The sequence below is a fragment of the Anopheles moucheti genome, chromosome 3 (genome assembly GCF_943734755.1).
Source record: "Anopheles moucheti chromosome 3, idAnoMoucSN_F20_07, whole genome shotgun sequence".
NCBI classification, from domain to species: domain Eukaryota; kingdom Metazoa; phylum Arthropoda; class Insecta; order Diptera; family Culicidae; genus Anopheles; species Anopheles moucheti.
The window spans coordinates 11,653,480-11,680,283 of record NC_069141.1 but is presented as its reverse complement, the minus strand read 5'-3'; the positions used below and the strand labels follow the sequence as shown (position 1 = coordinate 11,680,283).

The window sequence follows — 26,804 nt, the reverse complement described above, 5'->3', positions numbered from 1 at the left end:
TGTGAAAACATTAAAGCAAAATAGATGATAACATTTTATGACAATTTTGAACTATTTCACTCTTTGGTTATGTAAAAAATTCACATAGAGAGCGACGAGAAAGTCTTGCGAGTAAAAACATTTACAAGAAGTTAGCGAAACCCAGTCAGGATTCAGGAGATAGCAGCACTTTTGCTAAAATACAAAACTATTGCGTCATTTCAAAAAGCCAACAAATTATTGTGCAACAAACTCGCTCACACATTTACACATCCATCGCACCAACCAAGAAAAAAAGCTTGCAGGTGTTGCGTGCGTGTGCGCGCTATTTGATGGATGGTAAGCCGATTGAGCAAACGTACTATTACGCATATTATTACTCACAGATTTGTGTTGCTGCTGCTTGGTGAAGGGCTTCGCGTCGTAGAATCAACAACGTGTGGCAAACGGTACTGCGATGAGGACGGCTGTGGTTCGCCATTTTCCAACAAATTCGATTGCGACTGGGTCACGTACGAGTTGGCCGATTGCGCGGAACTGAAGCTAGTTTCCGACGTTGAAGTTGCTGGTGCGCGCGTCAAAATGTACTGCAGCAATTGCTCCTGGACGCTGGTATCCCGTTGAAGTTCCGTAAGCAGTGCATCTCGTTCGCGTAGCTTAGATTGTGTCACGCCCGCCTCACAAACATGCCCAATGGTAATGCTACACACTCGCTGCAACATAAACTTGGCCTCATCAACGGTACCGATGTTATCCATTATGGTTTGCAGCATTGCGTGCTCAGTGTTCAAGTCCTTGCCGTCCTCTATTTGGATGATGGACTTTTGTAGTTCGTCGATCGTATCGTGCAGATAGTTCATGTTTGCAATTAATGTGTCTTCCTCCGACACCAGATCGTGCAGCGTTGACTCTGCATTATCCTTTCTGCGATGCCGCACGTTGTTTAAATCACGACAAAGCATATCACGCTCCTGCATAACGCGGTCTAGCTCCATCTCCAGCTCCAGTATTGCTTGTCGCGAACGGGCCGCTCGCATGATCGTACGCTGCAGCTCTTCCCACCGCATCTTGAATCGTTTAGTGCCCTGCAGCATGCTATTTATGGTAGCAGTAGCCGGTACACGCCCGGCCGCCTTTAAGCTCATTACACCGCGCTGCGATTTTCGTAGATTGAAAACCTCCTCAGTCTTTCGCTTCAGTACCTGATCCTTGGCGACACCCTGTGCCTGCAAGGATTTTATCATATTCTTATGCTTTCTGGTTTCCTTTCGCAGTTGCGCGATTTCGCGCGTCTTTTTACTCTCCATTTCCTTGTGCCGGTTGCTTTCCTCCTGAATTTTCTTCATCAGTCGCGTTTTTACTTGCTTCAACTCTGCCAGCTCTCCACGTAGCGTTTTAATCTTTGCATCCTGTGCCTGCATATTACGCTGCAGTCGCAGATGCTCTTTATTGGTCGCTTGGAAATGATTCAACTGGCGGCGCATCTCGTTCAGCTTCCGCTCGTAATCATCCTTCACGCGCTTAATAGCAGACTCATTGGTTGTGTTTTGTCCCTTGTTGTTATTAGCACCCATTCCTCCGTTACCTATAGTGGCCAGTACTTCATCCCGTTCACGTTCGGTATTGGAAATTTTTTCCTTCATTAGGTTAAATTGCTTTTCGTACTGCTGGCGCATAATTTGCAACCGTTGCTGAGATTCTTCGAGCTGCTCAATAAGGCGCGCTTTCAGTTCAATGTCGGAGTTGACGTCAAATATTTCCGCCCGCAAATCTTCGGCCTTATCGTCGGATTCCGTATCGGAATCACTGTCCGAATTTTGTTCCAAACTGCTAGATTCATTTTCCAGCCCCGGCAACGATCGAGACATCAGGGTTTCACGTTCTTTCTCCATTTCGTGCTTTAGTAGGTTGATCATCGTTTCCGGATTATCCTCAATAAACGGATATGCTTTCAGGCCCAGCTTGGACTGTGAGTTCTTTGCCTTTTTGAACTGTTGGAACATTTGTTCTGATTCGATTAATTTAGCCTTTAGCTTCTCTATCTCACTTATATAGCCAACGATCAGTTCTTGCATTGCTGATTCATTGCCACCTGAAGTGGAGATCAGACTAGAGTCATTGGTCTCGTTTGACGGGTCAGCACCGGCACCGGCGGCAGAGGCCTTGTTCAGCGAAGCAATCGTCTGCTGTGCCTGCAGCGTTGTGTTCTTTTCCGTTAGCGCGTTTATTGTTTCTTGCATCGCCTTCACTCGTTGCTGCAGCCGCTTGTTGTCTTGCGATAGCATCTCGTTCTCAAGTGACACATCTGATATCGCTATATTACCATCTGCATCAATGCTACGTTTGCCCTGAAAATTACAAGTTTAAAATAGTTCACGCTTTTGTTAACACTTACTCACATAAGAGCACGTTTATGCATTCTACGTACCTGTTTGTATTCGAGAATTTCGAGCTGTAGATTGGCAATTTCACGCCGCAATAAAGATATGGTCCGCGAGCTTTGATCTTGATTAATTTGTACTTTGTTTTTAATATTTCGCGCTCGGTTGGCATACTTGAGCGTGTTAAGCGTTTCCATAAAATCTCTATCACTTGGCGATACGCAAGCAATCATGATTGTTTGACTGTTTCCTGGAAAAAGATAATATGTTTATCAGTTGAAAAAATATCGAACTTAAAATATCAAAACATCTCCAGCTAACCTCCAAGCGAATCCTGCAGCAATCGAGTCAACTTCGAATCACGATACGGTACATGGGACACCTTCTTAGTTTTATCTCCCAGCGCTGATATTACGTTGCCCAACGCCAACAGACCACAGTTGATGGAGATTCCTTCGCGAGCCCGCTCGCCCGTGGCACCCGTCCGCTTCAGCCGTTCCGAACCAGCCAGATCGACGAAATGAAATTTTGAGGTAAGCGTTTCCGTGTCACCATCCGCATTGCCACACTGTTCTGCTGTCATGACACGCTGCCTTCGAATTAGTATTGTGAACAGTGCGTGGCTTCGCGAAGATTGCTCATTCATCTGAGTGGACGCGGTCGTACGTGCCAGAGCGCCCTGCTGCAAGCAGTTAAGCGCCTCTTGCGGACCGGCCAACGGTTTTATGGTAGCACCTGCTACGGAAATCCCGCCAGATGAATCTTCAAAAATCTTAAACACACGTGCACCCTGTAAATGGAATTGATAAGTTGCAGCAACTATATCACAAAACCACATATCCATCCCTCTAGTGGCAACTTACTTTATTGTACGGGTCGAGCAAATCTATAACTTCCTCGTTGTAAAGCTCCATAAACTGTGCTGCCACACTGAACGTCACGGCACCCAGATATGTCCCGTTCTCGTCGTATGGATTTTGCTGTAACTGTGCAATGCCTTCGAACAGATGTCGCACGGCTCGTGGGATGATACCTTCCTGTGCTTCCGGTACGGCACGTTCAAATCCAGTGCCCATTGTGTATGTCTTGCCAGATCCGGTCTGTTATACGATACAATATGAGATATATTTAGATCAGTTAAACTAATCGTATCGGTTAATCGCTTAGCTTACCTGTCCATACGCCAACACTGTAGCATTATACCCTTGAAGAGCTCCATCTACTAATTTTTCGATGCAGTTATTGTACACTGATACCTGCAAAACAAACAATTTCGATAGATCAAATATATGTGGTCAAGTTAAAGAAAAATAAATATTTGCAATCGTACTCCATTTTGTGATACAAACATACACAGCTATTTTTACTTCTTTATGGACATTTTTTCACACTGAACTTCATATGACCTACATATTCTGATCCTGTAATGCTTCGAGACTTTTCCTTAGTCAGCATCATCTCATTCTGGTAATACATCGGACGAAATCTGCCATTTCATACCGAATAAGTAAAACCTCGTGGTAAGTGCTGGATTTTTTTTTTCCTAACCTCGCTCCAGCTATGGTTTGTTGTGTACCACCGTAAAGACAGCATTTTGTAATCATTTGCTTTGCATATTGTATGACGAAGCGTAGCAACAAATCACGTACACAGCACATACATCCCATCCCATTCACCCTGTGTTAGCGACATTCAACGTGTGGTTCCTACTCCCAACATGGAACCTGGGAGGTCGTACACACTGGCTCTCTCTCTGCTAGCTGCGTGTTACTCCAAACACGACAGTTCCGTGCGTTCACAATTTGGTAATGTACAAAATGGGTTCGTGGCGGTTCCCTGCACAGTTGCCGGAAATAAACAAACCTCCTAAACTTCCACTGCCACAGCCACAGTTTCCACCACTGTCAAACGATATTTTGAATGTGGCAGCGATGCCTCATACTGCGAGCTGCTGGAGTTGCTACTTTTTTCCATAAATGCATCAACAATACCTACGGCCGACAAACGACGTCTCATTGCGAGCACATCCGTCGGCTGGGTAGTTTATAATGCCATGACGGGCAGCTACCTCCTCGCAGTATCTTGGACGTTCTATTGCTGTATTGTTAATATCTCTCTTACGCGAACGAATGAAAGTGTCGTGTCGAGTGAGACTCTTTGCATGTACTACTATCATGCTGGAAGTAGGTTCTAGAACCACATACATCATGCACATCCCGATGTTGTCTGGAAATGAACAATTCCCATCAAACGATTCATTTCATACTGTTTCCTTTCAGTCGCGATGCTCCAGAAGTTCCAGCGACTGTTCTCAACCACCGTTTATTTATTCGATGATGCAAAAAACAAACTACACGTGTACCATTATAAGCGAGCTATCTACAGCTTCATGCCCTTTTCCACCTTCAATTCATCTATTCCCACCAACGACGAGGCAGTTGTCACCTAAAAACAATGCGCAAAAGAAAGAGTTCTTTTGCATTTTTAACAAAAAGCAGAGATCTTTTTGATCTCTTCCTCACAAACACACAACAACACTGCAATGCATCAAAAGATTGCAAAAAGGACTAACAGCTATAGGACAGGAGAGAAATGGGGTATAGAAGAAGGCAAATCAAACAGTCTGTCGGTACAATGCTGTTAGAACAAATATTTGGATAGAGCAAATAAATAAGATCTTTTTTACGTTTCAATTCTATCGGCACTTTTTGCGTAGCTAGTAAGTGCATCGTTATCGCTTATCATCAAACCAACACACCTGTGCCCTACAACGATAACAACATTCAACATCGATTGCAGGGGTTTTCAACGGCAATCGATTGGTTGTGTTACCGCGGTAACAAATCGTTCTCCCAATGCAATTGGACGGACGCAGATTCAACGCATTGTTGCTCAGCTGATTTCTCTTCGCTGCTTTGTTGTAAGAAGGCCAACCACTGCATTAACCTGACCATGCTGTGGAAGTGATCCGACGTCCTACGCAACGAACGCAAGAAGAAAGAACACCCCTTCCCAACTACATCCCAAACACCAGCAGCTCATGGACAACGCCACCATCCTCTGCCCACTATCTTGGATATCTGGCGTACCGGTGCGGTATGTTAACACTTACCTGCGTCGTACTCATATCGAACACATAGTCGAAGGTAAAGGCCTTATCGGATCCGAGCAAAACCTGCGGCTCACCAGGCGTGACCTGTGTGCACACCCGGCACATATCGATTAGCTCACGCGGTATCTGTGGACGAATTCTGAAACGATGTCGAGAAAAGGGGAGAAAACATCAGTAAGCTGTATAGTTGCATGTCCGGGCGCGGGTAAGCAATGGCTGAAATATGCTGTAACTGAGATACACGAGGTACACGCGAACCGGTGGACACCAAATGTTTGTACACAGAATTAACGGTTAATTTTGCAATTCTCATGTTTATGTTCACACCACACGGATGGAACACACGGGTTGGTGGTTGTGGGAAGTTCAAAGATCAGTAGTACAAAGGCACTGTGGCTCACTGGGCCTGGTGGTGGTTCCAAGGAACAGCTGCTTTAGCAGGGAGATTGCTACACCTCGTTGCCACGATGATTGGGGTAAAGTTTCCGCACGTATATGCAAATTAATTGAATTAGCGGTCAAAGTCATTGCAACGGGATGGTCACCTTTTTTTCCTCTCCTCCTGGCGGCAGCAACACACATGTGTCTGCCACCATGTTTCGTGGCTGTTGCAACCCGGTACCCACTACTTCCTCCTTTGCCTTTACGGTTCTTGATGTGAAATTCATAAGCGGGAAATACTACTCGGGCAAAACGCTCCAACAAGACCTCCTTCGACAAAGGCAATAGGAAATTCAAACCTTCCCTCCTCACTTTACGTATATGCCCCCTAAAACGTATTAAAAGTTTTGCATAAAACTCAGTCAGTCTTTGTCCGCTGCTGCGCAATCGTTGCATTGTGGGGGGTTGGGTAGTATTGATATAAACTGGTGACTGGTGGTTCGAGGAAGTAGACACAACGTCGCGCTTCACATACCGGAAGATTAAAACGGCTTCGACAGTCAGCTTCTCATTCAGCGTTGCTTCATTGCCTTAGGGAACGCCCGCAGTCAGACAGATCGCAAACCGTTGCTGTTGGTTAGTGGTTGTGGACATTTCGTCGACGTACAGGATTGTTGTTTTGGCAGAGCAGGAAATCTAACATACTGAATTTGTGCATTTATTACCTCGGACTAATATCCAGACCATTTAAACCACTGTTTGGAACCGCAGGATGTGGAGTGCCATTATCGTTATCGACAGTGGTGGCATTGATTGATACATTCTACAAGTAGGGCGCCATTTTGTAAACTTTGATCAATGTCGGGTATGATCGATTACTATACATTGATTAAGCGCTTTCAATTATTGAACTTGTTGCATACATTTCTTTTTCTTTACTTCCCTTAGTAAGAGAGACGAAGACACGTAAAGTGCCAAACGTAAAACTATTAAAATCTCATCAGAACTTCAATCACGACCAGCCATCCATAAATAATGACACAAACGTGATCCGTCGTGAACGACGTGGTACGTGCGCATTAATTTTCTTTCTCCAGAGACTTTAGCGATCAATTGGTGAGCGTAGAATGCATTCGTGTTATAGATTAAAGCAACAGCGCAGCATCTCAAAAAGGAAACCCGAAAGCCGAATATCGCCTGCCGAATTTAAATCCGGTGCAAAACCCATTCCTTCACAACCAGTAGCACAAACCGCAAGTAATTTGAGACGCAGGATGTAAAGGTAGCTGAGCAGTCGGAATGGGATTCATAAGGGCATGACTTATGCACACCATTTTCCACGAAAACACACGTTCGAGAGGTATTCGAAACGTAATTTAAACCTCAGCAGAGCGGAACCTCTTTTGCTGATTAAGTTTTGCCAGACACACGTGGCATCGGTGTCCAGATTTGCCACCATCCCCATTCTCCACTATAAATCCTGATTACGGCTGATATCAAACGAGTTGAGACAGTGGTGAGCTGGAGCTGCTGGTATCAAGTAACGCCATCTCCGCAGCCGAATGTCCGCACGAATGAAGACAAAGTTTCATCTGCTGAACACGATACCGAAATATTATAACAGGAAATGTGAGGCAAGCTAAACGGGGCGTTATGGCCTTTTCTTGACATTTTTACCACAACGACACTCGGGACACGCTTCCACACAGTACGTGCGCGCCACATCGTCAGAGGACACATAACAAACGCGCGACTAGACACGCCAGCAGGGGTTGTTTTTTTGTCTTCTTTTACTGCATTTGATAGTTTTTACACCGACAGCTTCGGTTGGTGCAACGGGAGTGCATGCATAAAACTGTATATCCCTCCCGCGATGCTCGTTTATATTGTTGCCCTTTTTCTATGCACATCTGCTTCCTTACCGGGTGTAAGCGCCGTCTTAGCGGTCAGAACCAGAAGTCATAAACCGTTTGTTCAACCAAATGCACAGCGGCGGCAACACCGTTCGCCTTTTTGGGAATTGCACACAGGAAACGAACTCCCCTCCCCGTCAGGTCCCGTCAAAACTGGAAAAGGGTCTCGTAACGTGGCGAATAATTATTCTCCATTAGTTTGCTTCCACTGTACCTTTCGATAGCAATGACATCATTGTTCAATCAACGTGCCACGCAAATTCTTGGTCTGCATATCTTGGCTTTTTGTCTGAGAGAATTAAACAGAACCGACATCTTTAAGATTGGATCTTTGTTTGGAAGTACAATTTTGGACTAATTAAATCCCTTCAAGTAGTCTTGAGTACACCTCATTAAATAATCCACTTCCCAAGTTAATGGTGTTTCATGTGAGCGGTGTTAAGTACGTGCGAGCTTTGCATCACAGACGAGTCAGGCTAGCACTCGCCATTTTCGCGCTCGACAACAAATTCACCTCTCTTCCTCTTTATCGGCACAACAACCTCAAGAGGTCTACCCACTTCCGGTCTTATTTGACTTTATTCACCCATTGGTCCGCATGAGACTTTATTCCTGTCCTGTCGTGTGAAGATCGGCGTCGCTACCACTACACCAGCCGGCCGTCTCAGCTTTCTTATCTCATCCAGCTATGAGCTATTTGCCAGCTATTCTCAATACACCTAAAGCATCAATCACCAATTCATCTTGCAAATAATAATCGCAAGAGCCCACTTTCACAGATAACTTTCTTCGGCGCATGTGAAAAATCTCACGAAGCTAGGCTTCCCAACTCGGGGTGCACTGAACGCATAATGCATGCGTGATGAGGAATAGGATATGCTCTAGGGGGCGATATGCAATCAGCGAATGATGACTCGTGATCCACGTCTGCCACCACCGCTATCCGCTATTTTTCTGTGCACCAAATTATCTATCGTTACCCGTTATGGGTCTCGTGGGAAGCGCAAACAGTGAGGATTTATAAATTCACATGTAATAAAAACAAAACACTACGGCAAATGCGAAACAGATCCACTTACATGACTCATTATTCTACTTAGGTTGAGGTGTTTATGGGAGGCTTCATAATCACGTTCGGAAAGGTTTCGTTCAATCACGACGGTATAAACACAAATACAATTGCATCCATCCCCCAAAGAATTATTACAAAAGCTCAGTGAGTCAACAAACGCGACTTGATGTTACGATACACCGAAACGATCCCACAAATGCGATGAATAATTTCCAGTAGCCATGGGCCTAATCGTGCACTACCATCAATACACCTGGCACGTTTTTTAGATAGACCTCACGCATGTTCACCTTGAGCATTAGATAAGAACTGCTTTTATCAATACGCTCACAAATTAATGTTTGATAAACGAACTCGTCGTTCAAATACTTTCCAGTCATTCCCTAAACGACGATGTACAGTCAGAAGCTCGAACTGAAGGTCATTGCCGTGTTGTTTTAAAGGCGAATTATTGTAACTGCGTTATTTATTACTATTACTATATTATATACTATTGGATATTACTGGATATTTTTGACACCTTTAGACGCAAAATCATTCGCAAAACCTGGGGCGGTTCGATGGTATATTGGAAGCGGCGCTGATCTTCACACGACAGGACCGTTCCAAAGTTCCCATTCGGAGCCATCGCTCGTAAGCAAGACTTGACTGTCCGAGACCGGGTTGAAGAACTGGTGTAGGCCTCTAGACATCTTGAGGTTGTTGTGTCGATAAAACAGAAGAACTGCAAAATCTTCTAATCAAGTAAAGACAAATCGCATGTAAAGACTGCGATGTTGTAGAACTCACAGAGAAATTAGCATGTTATATTAGCTCTACATCCAGGTGGATTATAAGAAGCACATGCTATTACGGGAATCATATTTCCATTAGTTCCCTCGCTTTGCATACGTCACTGTTAACATGGCACTTAGTTGTTCGTGTATGCCGTGCACGTTGGCCGTCCCTTACAGCGCCGCACGCATTGCCTTGCGGCAAGAGAGATAGCTGAGTTGACAATGCAGGTACAATGTCAAGGTTACAATCTTGCCAATGTACGCGTGTTCTGCCTGTTTTACTCCATTATCGACCACATTCAATAGAAAATTAATTTCCTTTCCACACAAAACCAGTGGCATTTCCGACCAATCAACATTGAACATTTACTAGAACAGCAATATTTCGCCCCAAAAGCGGAAAGTTGTCTTCCCACCTTCCCACAGCCTTGCTTAACGGAAAATTTTCTAGCAAAACTATCCATTTCCGCATGTCTTCTCCCTACTCTCATCGGAGGGCGGGGACATTTATCCGAAAGCTCCCCACAGGGGGTGCCTTCACATTCCATCCACCCAAGCAAATAAGTTCGATATTTGCATATACACTTTTTTTTCTCCTCGTCCACAGTTGCATAAATTATTCTCACGTCGCAAAGTTTCCAACCTTTTCCGCCAATTACCCACACACGCGGGCGGGCGGGCGGGCATCGATTCTACGATTCCCGGCGAGGAAAGGCAAAAAAAGAGTGATGGAAGGTGTTGTGGAGCGAAAATAGAAAATAAACGCTGCTCCCACAATCGGCGTGTCAAACATGGAAATTTGTACCGATGAATTATGCATCGACAGCGAATATGCACATAAGTGGTGCCTTTCGGCTACACGAACTCTATCAGTGTTGTATGTTTATATGGGTATGAATATGATTGTCTATTCGACACGGTTTAATAAGCGTCCCTAAGCCGCCCGTGTATCGCCGTCGTCGTCGCCTGGAGAGTTTCAACCCCCCAACTTTCCACGAAACCATTTCACCAAATTAACAACAAACGCAACAAAGGGAAGCTAAAATAATCACTTCCACTCGGTAAAGACATTCACCAAAACGGGAAGATATATCAGGAAAACTGATAACAAAAAGAATATCTTACACATTTATCCGATGCACGCAACTAACGGTCACAACATTCATGTCTTTGGCCCGGTTTTCCGCCTTCGAAAAAAAAAAGAACGGTACATTATGCACTTAAATCTAGAGATCGTGTAACCGTCACTCCCCAATTCACTCGAAAACCACCCCCGCCGTGTGTCCCCGCAATGCAGGCGCTGTAATTAATTGGCCATGCAACATAATTTAATCCGCGGAGTCGCAGTCGAGGGGAAGATTTTTCCCCATTTTCCACGACCAAACTTTGGGCTTTGGTCTTAGGCACACCTTATCAAAAGAAACGCTTGTGCGGTTGTGATGAACTTACACCAAAAAAAAACCCACACACACACAAGGGTGAACCTCCCCTTTCGGGCTGTTGACCTCGGTGGGAACTATCACACGAAATAGCATGCGATTTGGAGGAAGTCTTCTGGTGTATTTTTTTTTTCCTTCTGTTCGGCGAAACGCATCTTCTCATCGCAGATAAATACATCCAAAACATCTTGTGTCAGCACACTGGGCTGGGTGGTTTTATCATTTAATTCATTCACAGCATTATTCGGGTTCACATATAGGCACCAGGTTTTTCGCCACTAATTGCCCATCAGTCAGCGTCGAGAGACGGAAAGCGACGTCGTTTTATCGTGCAAACGGAAGGTAATTGAGATAATATCTTTTCAAATGTTTGATTCTCCTTGTTTGTGGCGTTGCAATACGCTCCCGGTCCAGATTAATTAGCAGTTTAAAACGTTGCATAGTATTGGGAAATTTCTCACTCATTAGCAGAGGCAGAAGAAAACATAAAGCTTTTTTAATAAAAGCATGTTTAATAAGCAACGCTAATAGCACATCCAAGCTTGGAGAGCAAACAAAAACAAGGTTAATCGGTACAGGGTACAACTATTGTGCGTAGGTGCTTTCACGGCAATCCATTCCATTCATAACGCAGCACAATGTCACTCAACCCTCAACGATGTCGATCTGTGTCCACCGAAAAAAAAATACGTCCAAAGGGATGGCGAACAAACGCCAATCCCAACCAAGCTGCGGCGACAATCTACGACCGAAATATCATACGATCGTGTGTGATCGCGAGCGCGCGCGCGCATGAATGAAACACCATCTTGCACGTTTTACGGAACGCAGAACTTTACGCAACCCCTTCGGCTAGTGGCCGCTGCACCAGAGTCGTCGTACGGGGAGGGGGAAAAAAACCAGTCGTCCTTGACCAGACCATATGCACCAGGCCAGCACCCACCGACGCGTACGAGACAGAGAGCACATGGTTGATACCGATCAAGCATGCGCGCCCCAGAAGTCGTCTTCTGTGTTTTGCGTCGCCTTCCCAAATGGATCTTCGTGCGAACAGCTGAGCACTACAAAAAACAAATCATGGCGGAGAATTCTCAGCAGTAGAAGGGAGTGTGTGAGAGGGCATACCAAGCACCGGTATAGTAACGAAGGGATCGGGACGCCAACGACCGACCGTCACACACCGTCCAAGGAAGAAACGACGAGCGCTTCCTTCCTTCTGCCTTTTGTGTGTCACTTTAACGCCCACGAATCGACAAATGATCATTTATATTACGTCGTTTTATCGTCCGCTCAACAGATGGCACTGTGCTTGATTCCGAGACCGAGATGACCGTGGGATTGTGGTGGATAATGTCGTTGAAGAAAACCTGCTGCGTGCAAACTGTGAGCAGAACATTTTTTTATATTGCGCAATTAAGCTTCAACACATTAGCTTTTTAGTGACATAACTGATGTCTTATTTAAGCGTCCGACAAATGGTGCATGTTCTACCGGGTATGGGCATGAATTCTTGAACCGAGAGTAAGTTTCTTCCCGACATGTGGAACGATATTCAACTTAGCAAACAACTTCGCCAGAAGGCCGAAATGGACTACCTCTTTAAAACAAGGATAAGTCTCCATTTATATCTTTATGGTAAAAAAGTCAAGAGGAGTAACATCCTGATCTTTTTTTCGAGGTACGAATATCTTTTTCGAAAGTGCTCTTCCATACGTAAGGTCGTTTGCATGACCTCTTATACCTATTACCAGATATATCGAGTGGTCTCAACTCAAACGCTCAGTGCGCGAAAAGCAAGCTTACCCGCAGTTATGCCTTATGCTAATCAATACACAATCCCACTGCAACTGCAACGAATGCCGCCGAAAGCGCTGGAATCACATCGAGCATTACCCACACCTACGCCTGAACATTCTTGACGTGGGGCTACTACTACACAACACTTCAGAACACAAGGTTCATGGTGCGGGAAATCGGGAGCCAGAGTCTGCGTATAGGTGGGCGAAAAAAAAATCGATGCTTGGCCTGCTGCCAAAAAACCGTCTGCCATCAATCGCACATTATGGTACCACCACCAGCACCCTCAGCACCATCACACGCTTCGAATTTTTCTGGGGCGACTCCTGAGCACATACACCCTCCACCTTACACTCTTCGGTTTGGGGCATCGAAAAGACTGCCCTCGATTCGGGCACGTGCTTTATTGCCACGACGATGACGTGCAAGTCGCTACACACAACACACACACACACGGTCGCCTTTCGATCGGTGTCCATAAGCTAATTGGATCGATTGCATTGCGTGTCGCCTGCGAAGATCGTCGGCGAAATTGCACTGATGTTCGGAGGGTTCGGGTATTGCTTGGTGTTTTGATTTACCGAACTAATGAAGGTTATTTGCAGCGCAATTGATGTCTGTTGCGTGCACTACATTTCACCACTAAGTATTCTTCGTCTTTTTGGGTGCTACAGCTTCGAAGATCATAGACTACAAGTCCTATGTACAAGACCTAGGTATGACTTGTTGTGTACGAAATTGACAAGATCATCACTGTGATTTACGGACTGTGACACTATTTATTCTCTATTGGTTGAATTATGTCATGTCACTACCATCTAGCAGAATATCTTCCCTAATACTGCAAGATTGTCTTTCGTCGAAAAGATAGTTGAAACTATAAATCCCAACAACGAGGAAGATACTGGAGAAGATGGCAGAACAGTAGCATTAAGGGTTCTTTTGCTACCTAAATGATTCATTTGATCTGAGTCTAAAGTTTCTCCGAGCTTGGTACTGACAACGGCATTGATGTTGAGATAATGGATGCTACCTGTCAATTGATCATGGACAGGTTTAAAGAATCTTCCTCGTTCAAAACACCTATCACGACGATCGAAGCTGGGATTATAGTCTCATACGTGGTTGACTAGGGATTATTGGTCCTTAATGTGAAATCGCTCCCTAAGTTGCACGATGAAATGTAACGAGCAGCTAACAAGACTCCACGAATTCCCGTGAACTGATCAAGTAATTCAAATGACTTCGAAAGGCCCAGCCCGTAAAGTCTCTTAAGATCGTCCATATGGACCAAAGAACTGTCCAACAGAAATGAAGATGCAATAGATTACGTTGATGCGGCTGCTCGCACCATTTCGACCGTGTACGGGTTTTAGAGAGCTTCTGGACCACGAGGCAGTTGTAGCGCCTGTTAAGTAAGTAAATAAGCTACAATTAAGATGATAACAAGATGAGACAGTTACCAAAAGTTGCATCAAGTAAAGACGAATTCTCGAAGATCCCACGATCAAATAGTAACCTTAAAGCAAACAATGTCACATAACTTACGTTGTTAGGTTTTTGAATAACTCTTTAGCGGTTTCGTGATAGGCAGTACGGAATAAATAGAGTTGTCAAAACTCTATCGCTTTTCTAGCGGCAAAAAGAGAAGTGAAGCGAAGAGTTTATTCCCTTCACTAATTTAAAATGCAAGAAGCAAACAGTAGCTAATTGGATTTTTAAACATAATATCGTCAATTAAACCACAAACTAAGAAAACAATGTTTTCCTTGCTGACAAAACAGATTGAATCACCGTAAACGCAACTGCTAACGAACTCCGCCTATTTGCGCAAAGGGTTCGATAAACATTGCCTCAAGAAAAAACACATAAAAATCATTCCCGGAAGCTACAACGCACTGGTTGCGGTGGGTGGGCCCAACGACACATTATCGGCTGGATGAAAAAAAAAACAAGTGCGTAATTTAATCGTTTTGCTAATCAATTATCCCCTTTCAATTTAGATATCGCTTTAAAGAGCACGAGACAATTTGTGCCGGCTCTTTAGGCTTAATCACAAGCTGACCTCAGCTGCCGCCGTAACGTTAACATGATAAAGTGCACGTTACTTAACCTGCCTCTCTTCTTCACACCCTGCCGAAGGGTGAGTTCCAGGACGGGTCGATGAAAGCGACGACAAACGGGCAGGGCAGGCTTTAGGCGACAACGGTAGCGATGTCTAACAAATTCGCTTACGTCGTTTAATTTATCGAACCGGTCGAACAAACGCGATGCCGCATGTCCATGTCCGCACCATCTGGCGGTTCATTTCGTTTTATTGACATAAGCCGACTTAAAACGATGCTTCCCTCCCCTCCTACAGAAAGGCCAACCACCACCGATCGCTCCGGTGAAGGAATTATTAACGAAGGGAGTGCAGTGCGTAGATCACGACCTCAAAGACCATCAGATAAATTAACCTGGCCATCGATTACGGTTAGGTTGTGCTGGAGATGGTTTTGTATGGACACAAATTTATAGTAGTTTACGTATATTGTAACGAATTAAATCGAATGAAGGGTTCAAATATTCTGAAAAGCCACCTCATGAGCTTGCTAAGTCTATTAATAGCACAGAAGATGTGTGTGTGTGTAATTTATGGCATTCAAGATTATATCTGACACTTTCAAGCGCTTACCAGTGCCGGAGTACATCATCTACCAGCAACATTTTTTTTTTCACTACAGCTGCATCGCAATTCAACGAGAACCGGTCAGCAAAATGCCTATTAATTATTTAATGGTTGCGTGAAAGGGGATACAAATCATACACCATCGAACACATCGCATGCAAACCTGCTAACCGTTAATCTATTAAATGCACCTTAATACCACTTAATCGTGCGCACTGCACTTAATGCGTGTGACTACAATTTGCATGCACATTAAGGTGCCCCCCCACCTAATAAGGTTTTGAACATCTCTCCCTTATGGATGGTTTGCTTCCACTCACTACGAATGCAACGTCTTCCGGTTGAAGCTGCTGCATCGGGACCACAACTATCACCCATCACTCGACCGTACGCCGACTGGCCGTTTCCAACCAATTTCCTGTTCTTGATCGATTTTCCGCTTCCACTTTTTTCCGATCGATCCGATGCACGGCTGTTGGGTGGTGCATTTTCACTGACATGCAACCCTGCGCTTCCCTGCATTTCCATCCCGGGCACCGGAAGAAATAAATGGCCCGCTTTGCTGTTGTTTCAAGTGGCAGTAAGCAGCAAAAACCCTTCACAACAAAACGCGATCGATCATCGCACCCCCTGCTGCAGACATATGTGCGAACCACCACACTTTTCCGCGAGGAAAGTGAATAAATAGAACAAGTAGCAGCTAAAAACCACCATGTAGGTACCTAACTGACCGTTCGCTTTTTTCCCCCATGTGAAAGTGTTGCTCGAATCAAGGGTTTGATGAACCCGAGTTCCCCCAAAGGGAGGTGACGGAAAAACGCGAAATATGTTTTGCACAATCGGGTTTGCCAAATTCAGCGTGTGCGAAAAAAAAACAAAAGCCGCGTTAAAGCTCACTCACCTCCTCAACGTTTCCTTAAGCGTTAACACAGCCGATCTATGATGGTGGATCGCCTTCGAAACGGCGGTGCCAAAACGGGGCGTTTAATTAATGCCCTCGGCCCTGTCCGCCCTTCAGCGTGAAACGATGTTCGTTGTTGAATGTGAGCAACAACTAAAATTGTAACTATCCACCTGGTATCTGGCAGAAAACCCGAGCAAACTTCAAGATCGTTTAATGTAATGTTTATATGCCTAATGTTTAAATTACCTAATGACTAATGATCCGCAAGAAACGCTAAGATTTTTATCTTAAAAAGATCCTAAAAAAGAAGCAACACTTTTCAACAATCAGTTGACCTTTAAGGACAAATATTTACACCGTGATGATCAACCCTGGCCTGTATGTCCCAGACATCGAGCGGTAGATAAAGCCCGAACGATCGAACGATGGTTGCGGTACACAAACATAACAACAAAGTGGATCCCATTCCGGCGGGTTATGAAACGGTCACGGTGGTGGTACTACTCTCGTGCGCCCGCAACCGCAACTCACTCACCCGAAGACTAAGCAGCGCATGGGCCAATCCTATATTTACCAAGCATCATTGCCACACGCAAACATTAGCACGCCTAAGCCTCTGTCCTCTTGGACAACGCCGGAACAACAGGCTCACTGTTTATGCGCGCACAAGGAAAACCGTTCACTGGCTCACGTTTGGCTTTCCTTTCGTTGCATTCATGCTCAGCCAACTTGAGATCTACATTTACTGGACGGTGTTGGGCTTCAAACGTGTCACACACCGACCTAATCCTGGGGTCCAACACCTCGAAGGTCCCCATATCTCCCGCAACATCTAACATCTTGTTGAAAGTGGTTTGTCTTGAGGTAGGAAAAATAAAGAAACGAGCTAGATGACAATATTTAAAGAATCAATTGTCACCCGCACGCTACTGCGCGTCACCCTTAACGCGGTTGTTTCAAATGCCAAACAAAAGCGGCACGGTAAGTGAGGATATGAAGAAGGAACTATTCTTTTTTTTTGCAATTTTATTCAGAATGGACAGAGCGCAAAAAGCAAATAGCGAGAAGAACATGTCACGTAATGGGTGGTCTCTTGTCCACACCTCTCATCACCTTATGTCCAGGGTGCTCATAATTAGTTACGAATCGTTGCTGCTCAAGCATTAATACGCCACTTATTAGACAAAAACCTTGAGTGCTCGCCAAAGAAGCACAGGTAGCAGCAAACATGACAGAATGGGCCATCAGCTCGCTCAGTGTGACTTATTTAAATACTTTAGGTGACATCTTCCATCTTCACGTCTGTCATTTGGCCGCACATAGCTAAAGTGACGTAACCCAACAGTAGACACACTTGGCGGTTTGTTTGGTGTGATTGAACGAATGCTATTACCTCTACGCTCCTCAACCAACCCAGCAAAACACTGCTAGAAAACAAAGCAGAACAGCAAAGGGTCACCACCGAAAAACCTGCAAAGGAAGGTCGTGTGTGCGCAACTCGCCGGGACGTCTCTTTGCTACGCGTAAATAATGATCTATTTTAATCCCAAATCTCATCACCACCACCCTGCCGAGGGTACGTGGTCGAAAAAGGCGGGATTTTGCCTTTTCCACATGATACAATGATCACACGCGGTTCATCAGTGTGGCGCGAGTTGAGCCCCCATCGGGTTGAATCTGACGGTTTTAGCGCAATCTGATGTGTGGCACACATGTGGCCGGGGGGGGGGGGGGGGGGTGTAGAGATGCCGATGTGTTTGCTCTTGAAATTCTAGCCCTCCCCAAGGTCTGGCGACCTCGTCAACTGAGTGCTGTAATACGCTGGTGGCACGTCGCGATCACACACACACGTCGTTGACCTGTTGATACGCCATTTTATAGGTCGAAAGGGTTTTGAAGTAAATAAAGAGAGAGGGTACGACTCCCACCAACTGTTTTGGTTATGCTATTGAGCATTACGATGATTCTATGCCTCACTTTATTGTAATTCGATCGCAGGCATTATTGGCGGTAACTCACAAAGTCCGGAAATTAAGAAGCCATTCAAACATCCACACCTGTTACTCCCTATATGAAATGTTATTATGAATCCCTCACAATGCTGCGAACGAAATTCAACAGGTGCTGCAGAAAGATCATCTGTGCTCCACTTTGCAAGCGTCTAACCTTCACCATGACGGTAGCGGTCCCAAACAACATCAAAAGCTTGACATTACAAACGAGCTATTCGGCACTGGCGATAGAAGTGAGGGAGCTTCTCTACTGTGCTATCTTTCGCTACCATCTCAACGATTAAGCAAACATATCGTCGACAACTGGCAATCGGTAAAACCGAGGAGATCTCCAAACCTCAAGCCAAACAAACCGCAGCGCATCGGTCGTCTGAGGTGACAAATGTGCCGCCTGTATCAGCTACTGCAGTTCCACTCTCTCTCTCTCCCGCACAAATCGATCTGACAATATCAAAGAAAACCGCAACGATTGATATGCGCGCAGTGCACTGAAGGGCAAGGGCTGCTACCACAACCGGCCCGTAGTGTTGTACACCGCAAAAATGACACTCAACGGGAAGAGAGACGGATATTGAAAGTAAACGATTCGCAAGCAGTAGAATTGCTAATCGCCCATGGATTGTATTACGTGCCGAAGTGTTTAAGTGGGGGGGGGGGGGGTTATACAGCTAGGTTCATTAGCATCAGGACTACTAACTATCCAGTTAGTATGCTGCTCGTCCAGTCCAGCGCCAACACACACACACAACCCGGCAAATTACAAAACCATTCACTTCAAATTGAACATTGCGCCCTGGTCTTATGGTCTTGTTAAACCATTCAATTTCCCAACCGAAAACCGTTCGGAAATCGATAAGATTAAAGAGACATGGTCGTGGTGTGCACCTTCAAGGGTACACCATCACCAACACTATTGCCCACCGCAACGTAATGGTACATTGGTTGCAATGGTTGGAAAATTCCCAACACCCATCAGCGGCATCATCTTCCGTGTCCCAATAACATCAACCGCGGCGCGCACCGGCAATCTTCATTAAAAAAAAACTCCAATAAAATACCTTCAATCGGGCACTGTTTGCCAGATCCAACCGGGGCGGAATCGAAATTCGATACAATCCGTGCTGGAGCTACCGGTATCCCCGCTCTGATGGCAATTCAATCTTTTATCTACCCTATCACACGGCGCAAAAACTATCTGTGCGCCAGCAGCCAGCAAAGGCCCCAGTGAAAGTACTTTCACCAGTGACTGCGTGCTGCGTGCGTTGCTCGAAACATTGGCATTAGAAACGGTACAGCGGACAACAAAAAAAGACGCCAGTGAAAATGTCACCAAAATCGATTTGGAAAATGTTGGTGGGCTCTTTTTTTCTTTATTAAGGTGGATTAAATCGATTTTCTTCCGTGGACTGGCTTCATGGCTTTCCACTTTCACACGGACAGTGAAACTGTCACACATGCTTGAGACAAATGGTAGCGCCCGACAGTTGAGCGTTAAATTGTCCACTTAACAGCAGTGTAGTTTATATGGCTCATTTGAACGTCAACAGCTATTCCACGTTGTCATTCCGATGAAGAATGGGAGCATTTTATTTTCGGGTTAAACAATTCCTTGCTAACTATCCTTCCCTCGATACCATTGCCTACAAGTTTCCGGGCAGTGAGTTGTTTGTGGCGAAGGCACAATATCCAATTAACTCTCCGTTTGTGCATGTGCATCTTGTTGTACCGATCGCGTACAAGTGATCGCACTAGCGGTGAACATGATCATTGCACAAATGGACCCACCATAACCGCCTGTAATTGCGTTAAGTTTTGCGGAGGTCACGCAAGATTGACGCCTAATTTTAGCAGCCCCGATCGTAGACAGACAATCACCCTTTTTTTTTTGTTTGAGTCCTATTTTCCGCAAGTCTCCTTGGCCCGCAGACGCAAGTCTGCGTTCACGTTGGCGTTTGGACTAGATGGGATTCGATGACCCGCATGTGCAGTCACTGTCAAGCCGCTGCATTTGCCACTCTTTGGCCTAAACGACCGACCGACCGCGCATGAAGTGTCGCTTAGAAAATGATTCCAGATAAGACAGTGAGTGAGAGATTGCTGGGTGTTATTTAGTACCAGCATCTAACAAAACGGATAGCGACATAAATTTTGCTGCACGAACTCCATCCATCTTCTGTCAGGGAAGATAATAAAAAAAAAAGTTGATCCCATGCAAACAATGCTTTAAATCATCCGAAAGTAAAACAAACAAAACTTTACCGGTACTGGGTTCCAAATGGGAAGGTGAAACAGGAAAACATGTAGATCCACTGCTCAGTTCGCAACACCTGAGTAAAGCCTGTGCCGCAAAACAAAACGGCCTAATATTTGCTCAAATGTTTCGACGCTTCCCTTTCTCCCCCCCAAAAAAAACAAAATAAACCGGCATCCATTACAAAACGGCACGATGGGAAACAAACGAGCAGCCAAATCCATTTACAAACAGTGCGCGCGCCGTCCCGTCGATAGAACTTCATCAGCCGAAGTTGAAGAATCCAAACAACTCCATCAACGGATGGGCGCACCGTGTCTCGCGGTGTCTTTCCAACTACCCTTCGGCTTTCGGTCGGTAAAGCTACATTTATGGTTACAACCGTCGGTTTCCTGCAGAAATATGAAAAGATCGGCCAGTGGTTGGTACATCCCGTTGGATCAAAAACAAACCCATGCACCATCTCGATCGTCATCGATCTAAGCGAATACTTTGTTTGGCGATCTCACCGTCATCCAGCGGCCACAGACGGGGGGCTCGATTTGCGTAGTGCAAAACGCTCACGCACACGTTCCGGCGCTCGAAGTAGACAGATGAGGTAATCGTCCGGTTCAATCCGTCGCCCAGCCCTCAGTCCGTCTTTACCGCCAATGGATTTCGACGTACCCCGTACGTGCCGCGCGAATGTGATTGACGAAGTGTGATATGACCATGGGGCGTGAAATCTGCCGTTTGTGAAAGAAACGTCAGTTACCGCACGCACATTCATTACATCCCCAGCTATGGGGGCCGTGCGAAGAGGGCCTCGCTTTGCAGGTTGATATTTTGAACCGAACTTAAGGCAAGGTTACAACAAGATAAGATTCCGTCCTTTCGTGGGAGATACAAACTACAACCGTACCAAACTTCAGTTCGGGGGCAGGCGAATAAGCCGCGTCATCGGCTATAGTCATGACTCATGGCTCAGACTATACGGTCCCTGCTTTAAGTCGACAGCTAAGTGACCTTAGTTGGTTAGGGTCTATCAGTTTATCGGACGATGATACTGATCGCACTGTTCTGTCTGACTGCTTCATCGCGACGCAGTTTCAAGCAATTGAGTGATGTACGGCGTCTATCTACACTGACAGAATTTGAACTAATCCACCTAGAACTAAAAGAAATCATCATCCTTTTCACACATACAAAAACCGAAGAATAAGGGTCACAAACCGACCATCAAAGAGTGGAAGAGTCTATTTGATCTCGTGGGTTCAGAAGAGAGGAGGCGTTTCGTTTAATTTGGTCAATAGTACGAAAATAAGCTTCGCAAACATCACACGTCCTCCCATACAACGGTCAAGGAAAGTTGGAAAAGTAAACAGCACGTCGAATTGGTAGCGTAATATTGACGAAGATCGTAGATCTTCTCACGAACGACCTTGAACATGATAATGTGCACAAGAATCGGGCATCGAGCAGCCGTAAATCGTAATGTCGTGATGGAGTGTTTTGATCTTATAAATTAGCAAGTTAAGCAAGTGTGTTCGACAGGTGAATGGCAAAAGTAAAAGGGAAATTACATACCAACAGCAACAGAGCATTACCATAATGTATGAGCTCAGTAGAAATTTTGTTGCTTGAAAAAAACGCTATTCGTGGCATTTCTGGTGAAGATGGTGAAGATATACGATTGAAAATGTAATCCAATGCGAAGAAACATTCACATCCAAGCCGTAGCGGCATTCGTTTGCTCTTTCAAAGTGAACGTCAGCCTCGCGAGTCACTCAATTGAAACATAATTTAACATTTGAAAGTGCAGCGCGAAAATGAATAGAAGTTAAATGTAACGACGATGTTACACACACACTTCGCTGTTGCACAGTCACAATTGCATCTGAAGGAAGCGAATCATACGACACGACCCAGCAGCAAACATCATCATTTTTATCAACATCATCATCATCATCATGTCGTGATCGTCACTATATCATGATCACCCCTGTACACACAACAGAACATTATGCTTGTGTTTGTTGCCCTCCCGGAAGTGGCAATGAAAATGGACACCATTTTCACTGTTACGGGTCGGTGCTGCGGTGGATCGTACAATAACATTCAAAAGAGACAACCCGAACCTGCTGGCGAAGGACAAGACAAATAAAGTATGGTAAACAAGAACTGGGACGGTTTGATGATGACATATCTCCAAAAGCAGAAACATTAAGACGCCAGCTTAATATAGTTTGAATCTAACCTAAGACAGCAACCTAAGTCAGTAAACTTCAGCACTACATTGTTGTATTCAACATAAAACCACTTCGCTTAAACCTACAATTCTACATGGCATGGCAACTCGTGGAGTCGATTGAGGTTGCTTGTATAGGGTTATCACACATTTTGCCCTACAAGTTTCCCGGGAGAACGTCAAACCGCATGAAAGAATTGCAGTGACGCTTTCCAATAGCAATAGTTAAACTTTAATATCTAATGTACAAATGTCCAACCTATAAATATGACTCATGGGATCTGACCTGGAGGCCTCAAGCACGGTGTACATCATAAGGATAGGTGGAGTTCAGAAATCCTGGATAGTTCATAGATCTCAGAAGATTTATTCAGATTCAGATATCCGTAAAACTATAGTGGACCCGATCCTTCCACCAGAGCTTTATCCGTTAAGAATAACTCTAGACACTTGAGTACAGTTTATCAGCAAACGATTGGTTATTGGTGCTATAAATTTCATTAGCGTAGAACACCTCATCAAAATATCACACATTGGGAAGGTTTAGTCGATCTTTAGACGTGGTACGTTACGCTTACCTGACGGCCACCCGTACAGAGGAGGATTCCTTATCCTCGTCTGGCATGTTTCCGTTTTTGTGTAACTTCCTTGAATGGTCGGAACAAAAATTGATTCTAGCTGGCTTCTGTAATGTTGGTGCCGCTTATTCGCTGTTTCGGTCAACCGCGGCCGATACTCTAGCTAAACGGTAGCTTGGTCTTCTCCTTGGCTTGACTATGCGATGAATCGCGAGCCTGCACTGTTGCGTCTCGCGTTGATTTACGTTACTTTACAGCGCTCCGTCCCTTCCACAGCGATATGGAATCTTTCTGGCAGTTGTGGTTGAATTGTGGCGCTGACACTTTACGGCAAGGTAACGTCCTAAGTGACGTTTTGCGCGGCATAGGATGGAACAGTTCTGTGGAAAGAAGAAAATAACGCACATATTAGAAACTCTTCGTATGCAATCAATGAACAAAAGGGAAAGCACCACCAACCGTCGGGTATAACTATCTTCCCGACACGACTTGTTTGAGAACACAAGTGTTCAAAATTCTAAACCCACCAGCCAACGATAAACCGGTGGAGGAAGCATACAAAACACTCATGAATATTTACCACGACACCCGAAACGCAACAAGCCTCAGCGACTCAGGTGGAACTTGCTTGTAACGAGTGCCGGTCGGTAAACTCTTCAATAATGTACCACACTTTTTCCTTCCGCAACCGAAACGAAACGGCTTCAACCAAAACATTGAGCAGCTACTGCGGAAAACGAAGATTACACCCGCTGATAGTGCAGATGGTAGGGCGTCGGAGTTCGGCTAGGTAAGGAAGGCAGTATGGGACTGCGTCATAAATTACCGCCATGTATTTTTACTTCCGACGGCAGCCAAAGGTGACAATGGGGTGAATGTTTTCAACGACCGCGCCACAAGTAGTGTGGCCGTCTAGATGGCTATAACACATAATTTCTTTTGCTCGGCGTTTTGTGTTTCACAGTCGTCTAAAATAGCAATCCCCAAAAGCTAAGCGTACTTTCAGTTGACACATACGTTCCAAACAGTCTTAAAAAAGATTGAAAACAGTGTTTATAGAATAGACGCAAAAGCAGAGGACTTTTGAGACTTTCCACATTTCATGCCGGTGTGATCGACAGAAACTGATCTCCACAATGCATACGCGAGCTCTCTTTGATCACAAGTCTGAATGTAAAGCTCTTTTTTCTGTTCTAAGAGATAATTTTGTACTTAAACCACGCTCATAAAATGTAACACGCATAAGAAGTCCGATAAAAATGTTAAATACATTTTCATTCAACAAATCCTTCTTCTTCTTCCCTGCCCATACCTGGAACGTCATAAGCAGCATTAAAAACATACAAAATAAAACAATTTTATCGATGCCGTAAATTAGGAGAAAATAAGTGACGTTTCTTTTATGCCCCTGCCGGTGGACTGTTAATTGCACACGGCGCAAGTCCACGCATGACGGGACCCGTTGGTTTTATGAGTGAAACAAACAGGTACGATGGGAACGGAACGAACGCAACGAATTAAAACGATCTCCCATTGTGTGGGGTGCGGGTGCTGATAAGAGAATGGTAAAATTTTAAAATCCAACTCCAGAAAAACTTTTTTAAATTTCTTACGAGCATTATTTTGTAGTTGGTGGAATGAGAGGCTGCCTAGTTAGTCTTATTATACTTTCAAGATTGGATTGGAGAGCGTTCATAAAACAAAAATATAATATCAGAACAAAACATACGTCTCCACACTGCCACCTGTCCCTGCAGTAAACTGTCGAATTCCCAAATTCCCATAAGTAAGAAGTAAACAGCAGGAAAAAGATGTAAAAATAAATATTTTACGATCATGTAGCTACCACGAACGTATGCAATACTTTCAAACGCGAAGTGTGACTTAGAGCACAACACTTCGAAGGGGAAAATAATTCGAACCATACTGACCAGCTCCTAATCAACCCATAAAGCTATGATAAACCTATGAAACTTAATATCGGTTGAAACGCATGCCACTGCATCGTTCATCGAACTAACCATATTGTTTCGTTCCAGCTCGTGTTCCCTTTTTCGACACAAATAATGCTGATGCTGCCTAATGGCTTCACCATATAGCAATGCGAAGTGCCTGCGAACGAAGGTAAAAGGTACTTCCCTACTAATCGAAGCGATAAACGTCAAGCGTAATGGAACGTAGAAAGCGTTTGCATTTATTGCTATCGTTCCTAAGTTCGATAGTTTTGTCCAGTGGGTATAAAGCACCACAGAGACTGTCTGTATATCATGTCTTCAAGCACTAAGTTAATTCTGAAGCATGTGTCTAAACAACTGCAGATAAAAATGTTTCATAAAATAGACGACAAAAGATTGATGGTGATAAAATGGCTACCTCGTAACAGTTGCGATCAACAAATTACTGACTTTCGTATCTTATTGTTCGAAGCAACTAACTGCATTTCACTTTTAGTCTAACTCATGACGTGTCCCCACACCCGGGAGGACGTTCCACGAAAGACGTCACCGAAAGACGCACCCGGGAGTTGAACGAACTTTCCACGCGGAATTTGTAACACAAGACCGTACCATCTAACGTGCCTAAACACTCATCCGATCATGAAATTTGGTCACCAATCTCGTTTGTCACGTGCGACTCTTTTTCTTGAACGTTGAAAATTGTTTCGTCCAAGGCGAGAAATCTTGCAAGAAAATGGGGGAAAAAAATCTCCAAGCTCCAACCCACATCGACGAGACCCGGCTCTCGCACAGGCCCTTAATCTTGCCAAACGGGTATGTTTATAGTTTATTTTAGACGCACCATCCGTAAAAGGCCCACTTGAGGTGTATTCGAAGGAAGTGGAAGTAATCAACAGCTGTTGGACGCCGTGTAATCTAAATATCATCCGATCTCCGATCTGTTGCTGATTGATTGCTACCGTACAAATGCAATGATAATAAGGGAAATACAAACAAGTAAAACTGTTAGCAGCATGCAGTTTTCTTACATTACATTTAGCAATTCAATTACACTGGCAATAATATAAATTTATTTAATTGCATAAATTTCGTAACAAACGTTCACAGAAACTAGCCCAACGAATAGGCTACTTTTAAAGATTGCATAGTTATGATAACCTTTTCTACATTTTCGACATCCCTTATCGTGGATCTCCTGTGGTGCGAAAGCATCAACAACCACACAAGCGGCTGATACGCTCGATAAAACATAACTCATGCAATGCGAGCGATGATGTAATTTCTAGTCGATTTCTCAATGTCGCCATTTTACTAATTGGCCCGTGGCTCAATGCGTCCTCGACGTGTCGCAAT

At 44.6% G+C, this 26,804-nt stretch overlaps 1 protein-coding gene across 4 annotated transcripts in view; it reads right to left on the bottom strand.

Annotated features, from left to right (window-relative positions):
• The window catches only part of LOC128301185 (kinesin-like protein KIF21A), a 32,541-nt gene extending 8,678 nt beyond the window's left edge, over nucleotides 1-23,863 (bottom strand). For 3 of the 4 annotated variants that reach the window (XM_053037538.1, XM_053037535.1, XM_053037536.1), the window contains exons 1-7: nucleotides 23,494-23,863; nucleotides 5,473-5,611; nucleotides 3,533-3,616; nucleotides 3,224-3,460; nucleotides 2,682-3,150; nucleotides 2,408-2,610; nucleotides 364-2,327 (exon numbers count right to left, since the gene is read on the bottom strand). In XM_053037538.1, the coding sequence (XP_052893498.1) occupies nucleotides 364-2,327; nucleotides 2,408-2,610; nucleotides 2,682-3,150; nucleotides 3,224-3,460; nucleotides 3,533-3,616; nucleotides 5,473-5,611; nucleotides 23,494-23,540 (3,143 nt within the window). In that variant the 5' untranslated portion in view covers nucleotides 23,541-23,863. Of the gene's footprint in view, nucleotides 1-363; nucleotides 2,328-2,407; nucleotides 2,611-2,681; nucleotides 3,151-3,223; nucleotides 3,461-3,532; nucleotides 3,617-5,472; nucleotides 5,612-23,493 lie in introns of those variants that run through there. The other variant, XM_053037539.1, reaches the window with a different exon arrangement.
• Between the last annotated feature and the right edge of the window lie 2,941 nt (nucleotides 23,864-26,804).